The sequence below is a fragment of the Zonotrichia leucophrys genome, chromosome 2, assembly GCF_028769735.1.
Source record: "Zonotrichia leucophrys gambelii isolate GWCS_2022_RI chromosome 2, RI_Zleu_2.0, whole genome shotgun sequence".
Taxonomy (NCBI): Eukaryota; Metazoa; Chordata; class Aves; order Passeriformes; family Passerellidae; genus Zonotrichia; species Zonotrichia leucophrys.
This window is the reverse complement of record NC_088171.1, coordinates 26,607,779-26,626,016: the sequence shown is the minus strand read 5'-3', so window position 1 is coordinate 26,626,016 and position 18,238 is coordinate 26,607,779. Positions and strand designations below refer to the sequence as shown.

General features: G+C 38.4%; 1 protein-coding gene across 1 annotated transcript; it reads right to left on the bottom strand.

Annotated features, from left to right (window-relative positions):
• Window positions 1–61: 61 nt before the first annotated feature.
• MIOS (meiosis regulator for oocyte development) lies at window positions 62–11,218 on the bottom strand. The gene is made up of 11 exons (XM_064704370.1): window positions 11,083–11,218; window positions 8,884–10,250; window positions 8,588–8,686; window positions 7,398–7,655; window positions 6,419–6,588; window positions 4,722–4,787; window positions 3,948–4,106; window positions 3,051–3,203; window positions 1,701–1,905; window positions 490–619; window positions 62–276 (listed from the first exon to the last, which is right to left on the bottom strand). Exons 2-11 carry the CDS (start codon window positions 10,178–10,180, stop codon window positions 180–182), a joined length of 2,634 nt encoding a protein of 877 aa, XP_064560440.1. The 5' UTR covers window positions 10,181–10,250; window positions 11,083–11,218; the 3' UTR covers window positions 62–179.
• Between the last annotated feature and the right edge of the window lie 7,020 nt (window positions 11,219–18,238).

Sequence of the window (18,238 nt, the reverse complement as noted above, 5' to 3'; positions counted from 1 at the left end):
TGTACCTAGAGGCTCACCTCAGGAATACCTGTTTCTACCAAGCACAGTCATACACACATCATTTTACTACTTTGATAGCAATTTATTTTTTCACAGTAAGTCACAAATTACCTTGTCTAAAATATCTGCTTGGACTGTGATGGACATCCATCAGAGAGCCACACATTTTCTAACAGTATTTATGCCTGGACAGTCTCTGCTGGAACGAGATTCCCTGTTGTATCCAGCTGCATACACTTACAAGAGCAGGCAGAAACTGGGCACTCAGTATGGTCCCTAAATAGCAACAGTCAAAAAAAGAAAAAACAGCTAAAATAATTTTGCAATTATACATTTAACTATGTGCAGAAGTATAGCATCTCAGAAAAACTCAGTATCACAGTTCAGTTCTGTTATTTAAACTTTATAATGATAGATACAGGGAAGGAGACATGTTCTACTCAGTGCAGAACACACACGTGAAATAACAAAATTTTAACACCGACTTACCTGAACCAGCTCAGCATATGTCCAGCATGTCCACCATGCCTACAGTTGTGACACCAAGTAAACCAGTTGTTGAACTGGGCTAACTTCTTGTCTTTGCTAAGATCCACTTTTTCATCTGACTTGGATCCTCCTGTCGAGAGGCAAACCCACCCCCACAAATATGGCTGTAAATCATTACACTTCATTTACATTTCAGTCCCAGAAACACCATTAAAATTATTTTGAAATAAGGAACATAATGTGAAAAAGCATTGTGATTTTAAAATAGAAGTAAGTAAAAAAATATTAAGAACTGGAGGAGTGCCACAAAAGAATTAGACTGCTAAACTGTTGCTTATCTTATCTTTTAGATATGCTAAACTAGCCTATTAAACAAGTTTTACAGACAGAATCTCGTTCAATGGTGATTTATGTCTTATTGATTGATTTATAATCCATTTAATTATCCATGGCCTGTTCTGCTGCACATGAAATCTTCTGCTTTAGAAAAAAAATCAACAAAATCTAAGTTACGAGTTGGAAAAAGTTCAGTATAGAAGTCATCACAAAGATCAGTGAAAGAATGAGAAAGGTAAATAAAAACGACAACTGTACAGCTGCTCATGGCTCTGTAATAAGATTGACTTAAAAATATGGTCAAAATCCTTTTAATTTAGACATTATATAATGCTGAGCCAAAGGCATTTACAAGCAAACAATTCCAGTCATAATACCTCTTAGTTCTGACAGCATGACCCATGCTTTCTTTCATACTTAATAACAGAAAGTACACCACAACTCTCTTCCAGCTAAAAATTAATTACTTTACATTCAATGATTTGTGTTGCATGCCTGCAATTGATCTCAAGAAAACACACTCCCCATTTCTTTCAGTGGTAAAGTTCACAATACTGATCCTCACAATACTTGGATCTTTACATCTCTCTAACCATGGAATTTGACTGACAATTTCATGGAAACTGTGAGAATCAAGTAACTATGCATACTGTATGACCATTAAGAATTGAAACAAAGGTTTCATCCCAAAATCAGATGGGATGTAAACAAGTTCTCAATTATGGTTCTTCTCCCTTCAAAATGATGAGTATGAATATTTACAGTATAAGCACAAATAGAAAAAAGAAGTGCAACAGAAGATCTTTCAATAGGAACTGCTAATGTGGCCTCCAACTAGTGCTGCAGCTGAATAACTAAAACCCTCTGTGTCATACCTGGACAGCTGGAAACTGGTGTTCCCATATTTATCAGGCAAAGTGCACAGCGGGGAAGGGGCTTACGGCAACCAGGACAGCTCGTAACTTTGGACTTGGTGGGGGAACCGCTGACTCCATACTGGCTAAAACCGCGCCCCTGGTGAGGAATAGCTGAGCAGCTGTAAGAGATTGATTTCCCACAGAAATTGCAACTCACAAACACCTAAAAAGAACAGATGCCCATTAATTTTTTGGTTTGGTTCCACTTTAGCTACACCTGTGAGTGAATCATCCAAGGTAATTAACATTTATTTACCAGATATTCTAGAGAGTGCTCTGGAAAGCCAAGCCTACTTGTGAAGGAGTTCTTAACATCTTGGCTTATAGATGAGGCACACAGCCCTGAGAAGTAGGCCTTAATGATGCTCACTAACTTGAAAAGCACATAAAAACATGCACAATTGCTGAAACTTTAAAAGATATTATTTAAGGTATTATAATAAAAGCTGTATCTTCAGTAATGGAAGAAATTAGGTTTATTCTACTTCTTACTATATAAAGTTTGGTCTCTCCCTCCTTTTAGTCACGTGACTCACACTACAATCCCCAACATAAAGATTATCCTAATATTACTTATCTACATCCCTTGTGTCACAGGTTATGACTTGATACCAAGGAGCACATATTTCAAATTCTTTAGGGCTATTTATCTTAAGCAACATAAGGAAGGAGCAGTAAACTCAACGCCCTCCCACTTGGAACAACTCTGCTTCAACAGCTCTGACTGATAAATGAATTCAAAATCAGCTTTCCTCAGAAACTCTCAGGCCCTAAAGCTCACAATGAACACACTTAGCAGACATGAGAGAGTAAAAGGTGCCATGGTAAGATCGTGCTGGCTGAAACTGCCAGCAGATGTTAAGAAGACAGCACTTGGGCAGGGCGTTAGTTTTTAGGTCAGTGTACGTCCAGAACTGATAATGAAAGTTGCTGCTGTTCACTTCAGTTTCAGGTTCAAGGGCTTCAAAACAGCTTTAAAGTTTTTTTCAATTAAAACAAAAGCAATTTGAACTAGTTCCAATTCAGCTGGGTGATAGATCTCTGACTTCATTTTTCAGCATGTGAGAAAAAAAATCTGAGTTTCCAGTTTCCCCAGAAGGTAAGTGTTGATAGGTTACAGTTTCTGAAAGACCTGTTATTTGAAAAAAGTGACACCTCCTTTTTTTTAGGGCAGGCTAAGCTGAAGTCTTTCTTTTGCACATAAATCCTCACAAAAACCAAGATATGAGTAGCAAGGGTTTTTTTACACAAGTACCATGCCACGTTCCTTTATGGACTGGTCATATTTCATATAGGATTTATATTTACCTGGGCTAAAGGCTTTGAGCTGGGATCCAGCTTACTCCTATGAATATCAAATTCTGCACGTTTATGCCAAAACCTCCAGGCATCTAAAAGATTCCTGTAGTTCTCAATCCAGTACTGAACCCTTTCATCCTTAAGTACATCTGATGGAGAACCCTAAAGTAGGCAGGAAAAAATGTCAGAGACACATTAAAGGCACACAATATGTATTAGTCACTTTTTCAAAAGCCTTCACAAAGTGAACTACAAGATATAAGAAATAATACAGTGTTATTTATCCCGAAAAATATGAATTTTCTGTGAAATTGTAATGTGAGTGTGATAAATGTTTTCTTCAGTTTCTCCCTGGTTGAAAATACTTGTGTTGTCACGTCCTCCTAAGAACTCCTGTCTGTGAGATGAAGGATTTGAAAGTTCTGCCATGTTTCACAATTTGTCATGATTGCATATGCAGTTAAATACACCACTGGCAATAGCTGCTACTGTGTAAGGGCCAAGGTAAATCCATTATTTAAAAAAAAAACCTCAAAGCCTACAAGAAAACAAAAAACCTCATTTTTGTTCCCTATCAAAATCCTGAAAGCAAAAAAAAAAAAAAATCCTGAAAATGTCAGGAAACACATCAGCAATAAGCAGATAAATGGGTATTCCCAGTTCAGCTGTGAAAAGGATTATGATTTTCTTTTGCCTCTTTCCCCTACTACCTCCTCAAGCTACCTCAACCAGAGAGTGTGAAGACACATACTTACCAGTTAGCACTGAGTTTTTCAGATGACTCCACAAAAATAACCAAACAACCAATTGTCCCAATTTAATACAGAAAATACTTTTTAGTTCACAACATAAAGAAACTGTGTTTAGTTTTCCTCCATAAAATTTATTTTGGAATGAAACACTAACCTGCAGCATGCAATAGCTTGCCGTCTGGACATCTCCAGTTCTATCAACATAACTTTCCATCAAGTCAACTCCATCTTTTGTCAGCCCTGTTAACAGTATTCCCTCCAAATTCCCAGCCTCTTTCATTTCATTTGTCAGCTTTTCAATAAATCTGTTGAGCTATAAAAAAATATATATGAAGAAATATATAAATACATGTAAAAACAGCATCTGCAGCTAACAGAATGCATTGCTTGCTGGATGTTATGCAGAAGAAGTTAAATTACTATATCATATGAAACTGTATGAAATCAAGTGTTTATAAACAAACTTTAGGCTTCCTGATAGAAAATGCAAGGAGAGAGGTTATGTATTCTTAGATTACTTTGGTGAATTTAAAATAGAACATTGCTGCTGCAAAACCAAACCCTAATTTGAGAGAACGTTAACACCTGGAAATAAATACTGAAGACATAGAAATACTCTCCAGAAAAACAGGTGTACAGTTAATGCAACTGCATCTGAACTACCGTGTAATGAACACTCACAAAACCTCCAAAACCACAAAACCAATAAAGCCCCCAAATCAACCAACCAAAAACAGAATCTAAAATTAACCTGGAAGTACAAACTAAAAACCAGATGACACCATACCTTATATACTACTGTGATAAGAAAAAAAAAAAAACTCATGACTCATCATTTCCACTGTTCACCCCTCTACCCCAGAGTTTCTTCTGCCACTGAATAAAGCCCAGTTTAAAAGTTTGTTTAAATGTGCAACCTCAAACTTACCTGAGCATCGTTGAGGAACTTGCAAGCAAATGCCACTCTGTCTCGTACAGCCACGTTATTCTCATACTTCAGAGAAAAAAATGGGAATTACTGACATCAGATACATCTTTCCATTTTTCCAACACATTGTAAAAATCAGAACAGTTGCACTATTGTCTAACTAATACAATGCAATTGCCTGTGTACAAAGAAAATGTGGCATGTGGAGAAGGCTAACTCTAAATATCAGCTAACTTGTTTGTACTCAGATACAGGTATCAGAGGGAGACTGCGGGTATGGGAACAATCTACCCGGAAAGTCTGGTACAACACATCCTACATGGTTTATGGAACTCTACAAAAACGAACTCTGCAAGTCCTGTAGAGGACTTAGTGCTTCCAGCATGTATAGCCAGGTGTCCCACCAAGTCACAGGCAACAGAAAAACAAACCAAGTTCCACTTACTGTATTTACATAATAACTAGCCTAACCACTCATTCCTTCCTTAAATTGCAAACAAAAGTTAGCAAAACAAACAAAACACCCTAAGCAAACAAAAACTAAACACCCAGAATTAATTTCCCAGAAGTATATTAACACTTGAGGTACAGCAGTGTATCAGTATTTCTGCTTTTTATTCATTTTACTAGATGTGACACTGCAGAAAAAAAAATACTTCTCTGTATCAATTCTCACACTTAGCTATGCCCATATTTTTCCCTCTGATATTCTCAGATTAGAAATTGTGACTGACACTGCCAAAACAACATGTGCTTGGCAAAATCTTTCATGCAGACATCAACAGGTCTCACTGAAGGAAAACTAAAATTAAACCCAAACAAACAGTACCTTATCACATATGAGCTGCCAGTTCATAATAAAAAAATCTATAAAAGTACTACCCAAAATCCAGAGAACAACAATACTGTCTCTCAAAGACAGACAGAAAGAAAGAAAAAAAAATAAATTCAAGTTTCTCTCCTCTGGGATTCTAGCCATTTTTATTTTTCATTACCCTAAGAGCAACAAATTATGACAACTTCACTTTCAACAATGTGGGTTTCACTTTGGGTCAATTTCACTGCTGCACCACAACAGTTCTCTCCTAGGCTAAATAATTCCTACTGAATCAGGTATTTCTACTGATCTCTCACCAGGAATAAAGTACATTAACTCCTCCAAAGGCTCAAAGTATCTCATGTTTAGTTTGCCCTTTAAATGGCATGTCTGTAGCATTTTCAGAAGCCCTGGAAATACTCTATTTACTCCTTCAACAAAGTGAAATTATCTTAACAAGTAAGCAAGGGAAAATAAAATACACTTCATTGCAAATGTAGCTTGATGAAAGTTCTGCAAAACTCCACTGCATTTAGTCTGCTTTTTGCATTTCCATTATTAATCTCTCTTCTGTTGCTTCCCACTGCTTACATTACTTCGATAATATATTTCTAGAGGTTTAATAACTCCACGCTAAAAATAAAAGTCCTCTAAAAATGTGTATCTATAATCTATATTTTGGCCATTCATGCATGACTTCTTCACTAACATGAGATGTCTCTTCTGCAGACAGATATGCTATTTGCCAGCACCAGGATAAAAGAATAGGTTTAAATTTGATTAATTCTTGGAATATATAGGACTCCCCCTACATAAGTGCATTTATCTATAGGCTCCTATTGCAGAAAGAAATTTTAGCCTAACACAGAAATTTACTCACCAAAACACCATCATATGAACCAGACTCACTCGTCAGGAAAGCAAACATAGCACACAAGTAGGGATTGTTCAACTGCAGTCTCAGAGTACTGCACATTTCTCTCCAAAGTGAATTCTTCTCATCTGTGTAGCCTGACAGAGCCATTGCTACAACATTAAGGTTCAGATCACCTGATTAATGAAAAGTGAAAGAATCCAGTTAAGGCTGTAAATGAAACATCCATTTGAAACACAATGTTTTGTCAGCATGCAACATAAAATGCAGTAGAATTAACACGACCTAAATTAATGTGCATACACTACCATGTATAGTAGCTTCTGCTTTAAATGCCTTTGGTAAGTTAGCATCTACATGCATGACAGCCTCTTTAAACATCACATTACTTGTGGTATTTTGAAATAGCTATAACAAAAGATTGTCATTATCACAATTCATATCCATAAGAAGTGAAAAGACAGGATTGTATATCCAGCCATTGTTTAACAGACCTAGCTGGAGGATGACAATTGTATACAAAGGTTTCAAGCCAAGAAGTTTCCTAAAACCACGAAAACTATTAAATCTAAATATTCATTCTGTCAGAAAGTCCAGTTTTATTCTTGAATTTGAAAACAGTACATCTCCAATCTGAACCCTCCCTGTGGAAAGCACAGACAGACACTCTTTGACACTCTTTCTCCCAGCAGTTCTACTGAAGCAAAAAGAATCCCACTAGTTCTAAACATAAGCCTTTCTGGGGCTTTTATGAGGAAGGAAATTCTGAAACATATGATCTATTTTAAATAGACAGTATGGCATATGGTACTCTGAGGAGTGAAATACCAGGATTTGTCAAGCTCCAATACCAACCAGTGTTTTAAGTAACAATTTTACAACATAAAAGGCATCTCTTCCATACTATCTTCCATAATTATGTTAACAGAAAAAAATCTACTAATGTGATATAGTGCCAAAATAAAAAGCTAAACACAATACACACCTTTTCCTGAGGAAGCCCCTTTATTCAGAATTTGTATTGCTCGCCGTATGTCCAAGTTGAAAAGTGCTACAGCAGCAGCTCGCTCCCAGTCTCCCTCCTGTTCCAATGAATTTAGGAAAGGTTCCACATCTAAGTCTGTTCCCTTCTTTATCCACCCACAGAGCTGCAAAGCCAAAGATCTCTCCTCACTCAGATACTGAATAATATCTGCCTGTCTATCAGATCCACTCCTGCTGTGCCTGAGGTTCTCCGTTGTTCCTAGAAATGGGAAGTAAGTTAAATTATGCTTAAATGACAGTTTCAATTGGAGTCACAACACAGGGCTTTGACTAAAATCATAAAGCAGGGTACAAAAGCTGAGTATTGCATTTTAGTACTTTAACATTGCTTACAACTCCATGCAAGGAGCAGCATGCACAAAATTATTTTGATCTACTAAAAATTATGCACCTAAGCTTGACATGTATTTCTCAGTCTTTTTTCTTTCTTCTACACTTGTTACATTTGACAGGAGTTCTCAGTATGTTCAAATTGAAAACACATAATACATTGTCAAGCACCTGCTCTACCAGTTCTCAGCCAGCATCAGTGTGTCAGAAGCTTTCCCAAAATGAAGACTCATTTTCTGCTCCAAGAAGCATAGTTATTAATAAGTTATTAAGAAGTATTCAAACAATAAATTATACTAAGAAAGATTTCAGCCAGCATGAGAGGCAGAATGTGATGACCGAGGGTTGATCACCACTTCAGAACAGGTCAGCCTATTTAAACATAGTCATACAAATGTACTTAATATAACAGCAGTGACAACAGCAAAGTCACCTTTCTAGAACCACACCCTGATGTGGAGCTTTGAAAAATACAATATTCTGCAGGGAATATAATATTATGCAAAAAAGTATAATATGCAGGGAGCAAGAATTCTTAGCGCCATAATCAAAACTCACATGTTTGAAACAGTTCAAAGATTTATTTCTGAGGATACTATGCTTCTACAATTACTGACTTTCCAAGAACACTGAAAACTCTGGAAATTACTGTTAACTTACATTATTAAAACACAAACAGAAAGACTATGTTTTTATATTTTTGAATAGTCTCTTTGAACAATTGCCAAAGACAAACTCATGAGTGTATCATTCTGCAAACATACTACAACAATACTTATAGCAAAGTTAGAACATTCTTACCCAAAGATGACTTCACAATTGATTTAATGCCAGTGTAAACTAAGGGACCTTTGTTTCCTGTAAGTTTTTGATCCATATCTTCAGTATACTGCTTCATAAGTATTTTCATATATAGGAAGCTTAATTTTTCACAAAAAATGTTTTTAAAAATTTTAAGTCACATCCTGTTAACATATTCAAAGCATTTACAGGACATTGCATTGTATTTAAAGATTTTAATGCATTTTATGTAAGTGATTTATATCTAAAGGTATATTACTTCCTTAGGACAAAAACTACAATAAAATAAAGGATATAATGCAGAGTGTACCAAAGGGACTTCAGCTGAGGATCTTCATTTCCAGCTAGGAGGTGATTTCTCCAAACTTGTTCAGTATCAAGACCATACCGTGAGAGAGCTCTGAGGCGCATTTTGGTTGCAATGTCTTTTTCCAAGGAGCTAGCCTTTCCCTCTTCTGTACACTCATACAAATGTCGTCCACAGGCCCACATTAAGGATGTCACTGGGCTCCATGCAAGAGAAATTCTTTCAAAAACAGTGAAGTCAGACATAGTCCTGTTGGGAGTCACTACCACCATTCGGTTCTGGCTTGTGGGATGCCAGGCAAATGAAGCAATGTAATTTTCACATGGCTGGACACTTCTCTCAATTATTGTTGGCTCAGTTTCATCTCCAATAGGGGTGGGAGTATGCTGCATGTCATACAGTCTAATGATGTTACTATCCCTTGTTAAAGTAGCTAACAGTCCAGTCCTTGTTGGACACCATGCAACTTTTGTTAAGGGTTTTGGTTGCTCTGTCAGGGTCAAAACAGGCTTTTCAAACTTTCTTAAATCCCATATGGCAACCTGACCTTCATAGAAGGAAGCAACACGATCGTGGAAATAGGGATCAACAGTCACTCCTTGGACAGCCTTGGTGTTTACAAATATTTTTTGGCTTGTGTTCCTAAGATCAAAGATAGCCAGATTTCGATGCATTCCAGCTAAGAGCAGTTTCTGATCCCGTGGAAGCCAACAGAGAGAGAGACAAGCATCATTCTGCCCTAATTCATACAGTGGTTTTGTAACTACCAGGCCTGCCTCTGCATCTCCTGCTGAAAGCCTCACTTTCTCTGTAGCAACTGCAGTCTCTGGGGCATATTTGCTGCTGATGTCCCAGATCAGCACAGAAAAGTCAGCCCGATGTTTATCCAGCCCAGCAGCAAGCCAGTTGCTGTCCAGGGGGTTCCAGGCCAGGGTATTGCACTGCCGAGCATGCTTGGGAACAAACTCCTTGCCTATCAAATCTTTGGATTTGGAGTTGTGATCTTGCCCCAGGCTGGTAAGCACCACTCGGCCATTGGCCTGTCCAACGGCAAGGAGACACTCGGGATCATACTTGGGATACCAAGCCACACATTTCATGTAGGGAGTGTCCGAGTTTATGGACAGCAGCGTGGCCGTAGTCTCCTCCGACAGCCGCAGGGACCCTGCCTTGAGCTCCGAGCTCACAGCAGAGTCAATGTGATACAGGCTCAGCTCTGAATCGCACACAACAAATCTGTCAACGTGGTGTGGGGCCCACAGGATATCAGGTTTGGAGCCACTCATGGCTAGGGTAAGCTGACACACAATTTAAGGTCTGCTAAGAAGGTTCAGGTGACATCCATGCATACGGAAACTGTTGAGAAAATAATTTGTAAGAACGTTATCAAAACCCAAGTCCTTTATCGGAAATCATCATTAAACAAACAAAACCAAATTATTTTCAGCCCAAGAGTTTATCTCATAACACATTTCAGGCCAAATCATTAAGCATTCTCCTCACAACACCTGTTGTTTTTGCTGGTATGTACGTACTGAGGCAGAACCAACACGGCCCCCTACAGACTGATGACAACGGGATTTGCTGTGTTTACAAACTCCTCACCAGCATTAAGCAAGAAGACATTACCGGAGATGCACTGTGCCAAGACACGTGGGTGTGCCGCTGGGAAAGAACCACGCCCTCAAACATCTAGAAGAGAATGTCCCTGGCTAATTAAAAAGCATTAAGTGACAAAAATTAGAGTCTGGCAGTTTTATCTAAAGCCTGCTCCACAGGCTAGAAAGGCTTCCTGTCTTGGAAGATTTCAAGAGAAACTCAAATTGTCATCTTATTGTACAGTTCCCAATCCCACCACCTGCCCCAATGCTACCCTGTCCCCGTTCGCATCTGATCCACCAACATTCAAAAAGGCACATTACTGTCAAAATACTTGCAGCAGCTACCAGCACCACACGTGCCTACCTGCAAACAGACCCCACAGATCCTACACACCTCTGCTACTACTGTGGAACAGACAGGCAAGATCGGGAAGTATGAAAAATCAGCATTATTTACTCGCTTGGGCCCTGTATGCCTGCAGGTCACCCCCGCCCCCGCCCGCCGCCCGTTCCCGGCAGGAGACGCGGAGCGCGGAGGCGGCCGCAAGAGCGGACCGGAGCCGGGACACCGCCACCCTGCCACCCACCGTCTGTCCGTCCGTCCGTCCGTTCCCGGGCGCTTCCAGCGCTCACCCAGCCCGCGGAGGCTCCAGCCCGGCCGCCGCCAGCGGCCCCGCCGCCCGCCACGGGAACGGGAAGCGCACCAGGGCTTCCGGCCGCGGCCGCGGCGCTTCCGGCGCGCCGGGGAAGCGGAAGCACCGCTCGGGCTCGCGCTTCCGGCCGCGGTCCGCCGCTCCCTCCGCGGCCCCGAGCGGAGTGGACGGGCCGGGCCGGGTTCGGCTCGGGGCTTGGGGCTCGGGGAGAGCCCCGGGCTGGAGAGAGCCGGGAGCCCTCGAGACTCATTCCTGGCAATGGCCTCCAGCGTGGCCCTGCTGGAGCAGGGGGGTTAGACCAGTGCGCCCACTGCGGCCCCTTCCAGCCTGAAGCATTCTGTGCCCACAACGCGCATCTCAGTCTGATGTCTTTTGAGATTACCCACAACCAGAAACTAGACAAAATTACGAGAATAAAAAGCGGTTGTATTTATTAAAGAGTCTCCAGGTACTTTAAAGGCACACGAAGATCACCAAGGGGCTGCACCCAAAAATGGACCGCAGGTCACAGGTTTTCATACTTTCATAAGTTTGATCCCTTTGCATATTGGGGGTTAATCTCCCAGTTACAGTTTCAGGTAATGAAGTCATTACCCAAGTTTGGTCCCCACCCCCTTCACTTTTGTTTGCGTTTCTTACTGCTCGCACTCTATATGGAGTTTAGATTTATACACTAAAGAATTACAAATATACAAAAAAGGATTACAAATATACAAAAAAGCTGGAGTTTTAAGGTATCAATTCCAACGCCCCTGCCAAGGACAGCTCCCAGTGTACCAGGTGCTCAGAGCCCTGTCCAGCCTGGCCTTGAACACTTCCAAGGATGGGACATCCCCGCTTCTGTGGGCGCCCTGTGCCGCTGCCTCATCACCCTCACAGCAGAGTTTCTCCCTCATATCCAGCCTCACTCTGTCCCCTCTTTCTGGGGACCTACAAACAGCCAAAGCACAGGGGCTGGGGACTATGTACCACCTCTGGGCGACTTTTCCCATTATTTGATGACACAGTGATAAAGTTTTCTTACATATAAATTACCTGGACAAAAGCCCAAACATATTTCCTAACTTCTATGTGCTAGGATTTTGCAACTTGCTTTTCTGCAAGCCGTGGAGATGTGAACTGTTACCTTTTTCCTTTTGTTTTCAATGCTCTTTAAAATTGTCTGTAATAAAAGTTATAAACTGAAGTACTAATTTGACAGTTTCAGTCTCTCAGAGTAACTTTCTTCATATAGAAACAGTGGTATTTGGCCTGGAAATATTTAAACATCACATTTTAAAAGTTTTGTTCAGCTCTGTTAGAGTCAGGACATTAGCTCCTTTCTTTAGCTGTTTTTCTTACATCCTTTTTTATAAAACAAAGGAAATTAATATACTTTGGCTTCCTTATTAAATATTTTCCTACTTAATTTTTTTAATTACAGTATATAATTTTTAATGGCCTTTCCAATGTTTTTATAACTTAGCAAAACATTTTAAAGAAAATGTATGATAAGTCATTGTTCATCCATCTTTTCAATAATCAGCATGTATTCAGTGCCTTTAGGTTAAAAATGTGTATGGAGTGGCTTTGGACATCATTTGGGTTAATGTCTGTTGTTTTTTTTTCTTGTCTCTAAGCACAGTGGAGAATTTGTATAACAAAGTACATTTTATTTGCTAATTTTTCACAGGGTTCATTAATTTAAGCCACAAATGTCATTTAGTGCTGCAACAACTAGTTGTTTTAGATTTCGTTGTAATATTCCTTCCATTTAAAAAGCACTTTTCTTCATGAAACAAGCTGTTTTTTTCCTTAATAACAGAAATCTTTAAGAGCTCAATAGTTTTGATAAATAAAATAGACCAAACCGTGTGGGAAAATACAAAAAGTAATTCAGATTAAGTAGTCTATCATATGTCAGAGGCAAAATTGGCAGACTGGATTTTCATGTTTATCTGTTTCAGTTTCATTATTCCGTTTCCTTTGCAGCTGTTGAAGTGGAACATAGTGACTTTTTCACATCTGTTTCTAAGAATCACCAAGATTTCCAAGGATCACTGGTGGTTCTTTTTCTAACAGAGATGAAAATCAGATTGTGTATTCATAACATTTTTCCATGGCAAAGCATGGGAGTTCAGTTTATAAATGTAGGTAATACCTGCAATAATCACATCATCTAACTTTGATCCTAAGGGTAAGTTTTCAGGTCCTAGGGAATCAGCAGCTTAACTATCTGATATCCTGCTCATTTCTTGAGTCCCAATGATGATCTGAATAAACTGCTAACAAATGCACGAGCTGCAGGAGAGCTGTTTCCTGGGTCTTTGGCACAGGAGAGATTCAGAGAGGTTAAAAATGAAAGATGGTATTTTGAAGCAGTAACTGCCGTTAGTACAGTGGCAGGTACAAAGTAAGTTAACAGAAACATAAGAGCAATTTGGTGTTTCTTGATGCAAAAGAATGTTACCACCCGAGGGATCACTGTGTCACAGTTCCTAGAGCTGTTACATGAACTGCTGGGACGTTGATGTTTTATATTTGATCATTCTACCACGTGCAGAAGTTATGTTTCCTATGCTGATCTCAAAATAAATACTGCAGCAGTGTTTCATTAGTGAGGTTGTGAATTCCTCTAAGGTTTCTGAACCTTTGAAACGCTTGGATCTTTGGTTTTGCTTTCCATGCCCTGATTTACCCTTTTGGTTTGCATCTAGCTGTCTCCACATATGCATCTTTGTCCAATAGCAGCATCTTTATTTGTAAATAATACAGAATATTTGTTTAATTTTGAGGTTGTACCTAGGTGATTATTAATCTCTTCATCACCATTGCATAACAAGTGATTTTTGTATTTCATTGTTTCTTGTAATTGATGTAGTTAAATAAACTTACATATTTAAACCCCCAAATCATTAAGGATCTAATTCAGCTTGACTTTCATCAAGTCTCATTTTAATCCTACATTTTTTGGCCTCTCAAACGTTGCCTGCATTTATGATCAGTCCCTGTTATATTCCTTGTAAGATCTGCTTATTTCTAATGTGAATTTATATGTAACATTGCTTTTATGCCATAGTATCTCAAACTATTTTCAGCAATTTCTCTTTATTGATGATGTATATATTTTTTTTCCTTGCTCTGACTGCAGAGTATTCCAAGTTTGCACTATGTACAAATCTCTGAGTGCTTTAAGAATTTTTAATACTGTGGAGACTTCTTACAGTGAAACTCCAATTTGAACTTATCTTCTTCTTTAAAGAAACATTAAAATTCATAAGAGATCAAGGCATACCAAGGTTAGTTAGTATTTTTTTATATATTAAGTGGAAACTGTTTTTTCCTACAGCTTTGTTATGCTTTTTCATATTTGATTCCTGGAAGGCTAGCTTTTTCTTTAGTTTATGCTAATCTTTGAGATTTGTTATGTTTGTGTCATGTCTGGCCAAAATAGCTAAATCATATCAGGAATACAGAAACACCTCAGTACTGCTGGAGTTTTGTATATTGCAAGGCAATGTTAACACTGGGTTTGAGGACATGTCAATTATTAATTTAGTTATCTAAGTCTACTGCTGCTCTTCCCTTTACAGAAAAAGTATATATTCCATTACTGCTATTTTTAACATTACTACTGGTTTGGGTTATGATTACTTAAACTTGCAGAAGCTTGATGGATCCTAGCAGACTGTTTCACACATAGTGTTTTACTTCTCCATGCCATGAGGCATACCTGGTAGTATTGCTTTATCTGATTTTTGGTAAGAGAAGAAAGTATTCATTACATAGAGAGTTTGAAGCTGTAGTTCAAATCTCTTGGTCTATGTAAAATGTATGTCTCTTTATAAAGATTCCAAATTACACAGATTTAGCAGCATGATTGCTGCAGTCATAGGCACGAGTTGCAAGACTGTTTTCTCCAGACTTTAGTATTCTACTGAAAATTCTTTTGTTTTCACAGATCATACTTTTTTTCTTTGTATATGCTGGGATTATCACTTAATTTTGTACAATTTCATGTTAAAAACATAATGCAAATTACTGTATTCAAATGCCATATATTTTTGGGGTGAAAAAAGTTCAGAGAATCCAGTAGGTCCAGTTGGCCCCCCAGGTCTTTCACCTTGGTCATTCATTAATTGAGGCATTCAAAACAAAAATCCTTTTAAGTAAGGAAGGTGACTCTTCTTTTGATGGCAGAATGGCCTTTGTCAACTGCACAGGCTTGGATAAGTGTGCAAAACTCTCAGCTTCACCTACTCCATTAATGTTACTGGTGGCTGCTGTATTTGTTATTCAGTGGGATGCATAGAAATGTGAGGAAGGGGAATTGGAATAAATACAGCAAGAATTTCACAGGTACATTTGGGTTTTTTGAAGATAACTACTGCATTTTATTAACTGAAAAACTGATCTGTGGAAGTGATTTTAGAAGGATAGAGCAGGGGATATATGTGACAGAGGACAAGGCTTTTTGTGTATTAAAGCTTGTAGTCTTCTAGGAAAACTCATGAAATAAAAGGTGACTCTTCAGTTTTGATCACTATAGGCTGTTAGATAGAGAGCTCAGCTTGAGCTCTATCATATGTTATGATAAACAGAAACATAGAGGATTTATAAAGGCTGTTTAAAGAATTTGAAAATGAAATATGCTGGTTTTTAACAATATTCCACGTTGCTGAGCCTGACCAAAGCCTTTATTCAAACCAACAATTTTTGTAGCCACAAAGTGACTACACAATGGCAACACTTTTGGCCATCTTTGCTTTAAGCTTCTGGTAAAGTAAAGCATTTACACAGATAATTCTAAATTGGAATTGTGGATGTTTTTTGGAGTTGTGGTTTTTGTGGTTTGTTGTTTGGTTTGGGTTTGTTTTTCTGTTGTGGGCACTGGGGGAGGGTGTGTTTGTCTTTTCTTTAAGGAAAACAAAGAGAGCCTAGTCCAAATGGAAACTGTGGAATTTCAGAAACGGGACTGCCAGGAAGTAAAGTGAATCTGTTGTAAAAAGTTACCATTTTGATCCATGCTATTTTTTCTTACAAATATAAGTAATAATTTACCTTATTACTAATGCAAAACACTTCTCAGGTGAGTGCTACGTAAGTGACACAACAAGACTGTAATTTCACTTCTCTGACAACCTAGAACTGTACTTACTTCAGCAGCTGGTCCTGCTTTGCCAATACTTTCACTTTTAGCTTTCATTATCTTTGCAATACTTGGGAGATCCATGTGATCTACTGGTGCTCTTAACCTGGGTATCTAAAAGAGAGGAATGTGTGAAATGGGTATTTTGAATCTCAGGATCAGGTAGGAACTAAGGAGCAAAACCAATTTTTCAGGACATATCCTCCCTCCTCAAAGTGCTGTTTCTCAGTCTTTCAGTATCTTGGTCTTTAGCTTCCACCTTCTATTACAAGGGCACAAATGTTTTGCCCAGACAGTAGCCTCCTTTACTAGGTGTGTATAAATGATTAAATGCTGAATGAGGCACCCAGTATGAAGTATTATCATTACTATCATTATGCATTATCATGTAGATACACCAGAGGGCAGGATTTAAATAGCATAAATGTCTTCATAGCTTAAATATTCAGCAACTAAGTGATCCTTTTGACACACTTACTGCAATCTGGTTTTTAAAAGGCAAGTAATCACAACTTTGCTCACACAGTGTATGAATAACAACAGCACTGAGTCAATATATAGCTAGTACTAGGAACACTGGTTTTAAAAAACTGCTTAAAATATTTATTTCAAGTTGCACCTACTAGTGATGTCTCCTAGCCAGAGAACAAAAAATCTACTATTCTTTATAGTAATTATTGTCATTCTTATTGAGTGAAGAGCACACCGGGACAAAAAAATATAAATTTAAGGCAGTGAGTTTTGATTGATATGGTCAAACCAACTGACCCATAGTATAAGTCCTCTGACATTTTACATTCATGTACTCTAGAATACTCACCTTCTTTCATACTTGTATAGATTGTATCACATTGGCATTCCATTGTGGCTTTTCAAGCAACAAAATCATAATTTACTTTGTCTTCATACAGAAACTCTTTCTTATCTTTGTCAACTCTGTCTTTTTAGTTCTTCTTTACCATCTTTTGAGTTTCAGTAATGAGAATAGCAGGAAATATTGAAGGAGTGCAGGTATGTACCAGGAGGAACAAAAGCTATACATTGTTTTTTCCAGTAGAAGAGATGACTTAGCATGTATGCAGGTACCGAGGGCTTTTTACTTGAAATCCACTAGCAACACAAAATGAGTTGTACAGATAAAATTTTGTATTGCAGACTAGAGTTTAGTATGGTCATATAATGAGTGCATTTAGACAGATTCAGTAGTGCTGGCAGCTGAATATGCTGAGCATCTGGTTCAGAGCATGTGGTTCAGGGCAGCCATTGGAACACTGCTGTACTGACAAGCTTTGCAGGAAGTATTAATGTTAAAACAGTGCTGTAAATCTGGAGGCATTACTTCCATCAAATTTGAATTCTAAATAAATACAAAGCTATGAAAATATATACTACAAACACTAGTGAAAAAAAATTTTAAAAGCTCTGAATTGTAAATCAACAATCCTGTTGTGGAGCTGTCAAGATTTTTACTGTACTTCCAAAACACAGTAAGAAGCAAAGAGTTTAGGCTGATCCCAGAAACCAGTTACAGACTAACATGTGACAGTTTTACAGATGTTCTAGACAGAGAAATGCAACCAAACTTGACCCCATTACTGTCCAAATATAGCATGTGTCTCTACCAGGGTACATGTATATTTGACTAGTCAAATTCTTATGTCTAAAAATCATAAGTGTTTACATTTTCTGATCTCTGCCAGATGAAAGTCATGTTTGCAGGTCCTCCAAAAAAGTGAGAAATCTTTGAACACATCTGGAAGTCCATTCATTCAATTGTGGTTTAAAACATACTGCAGATAAAACTTGCCCACTGCTGGAAAAAGCTCTTTTGTTTTTTCCATAGCTGTTGACATGATAGGCAGTTTGCAGTCTTGATCTGAGTATGCATTAAGGGTAAGAATAAGTATGTAAACAGTATGAGTGATCTGTGTGGGTAATTTGTTGCAAATGAAATGTTTGATC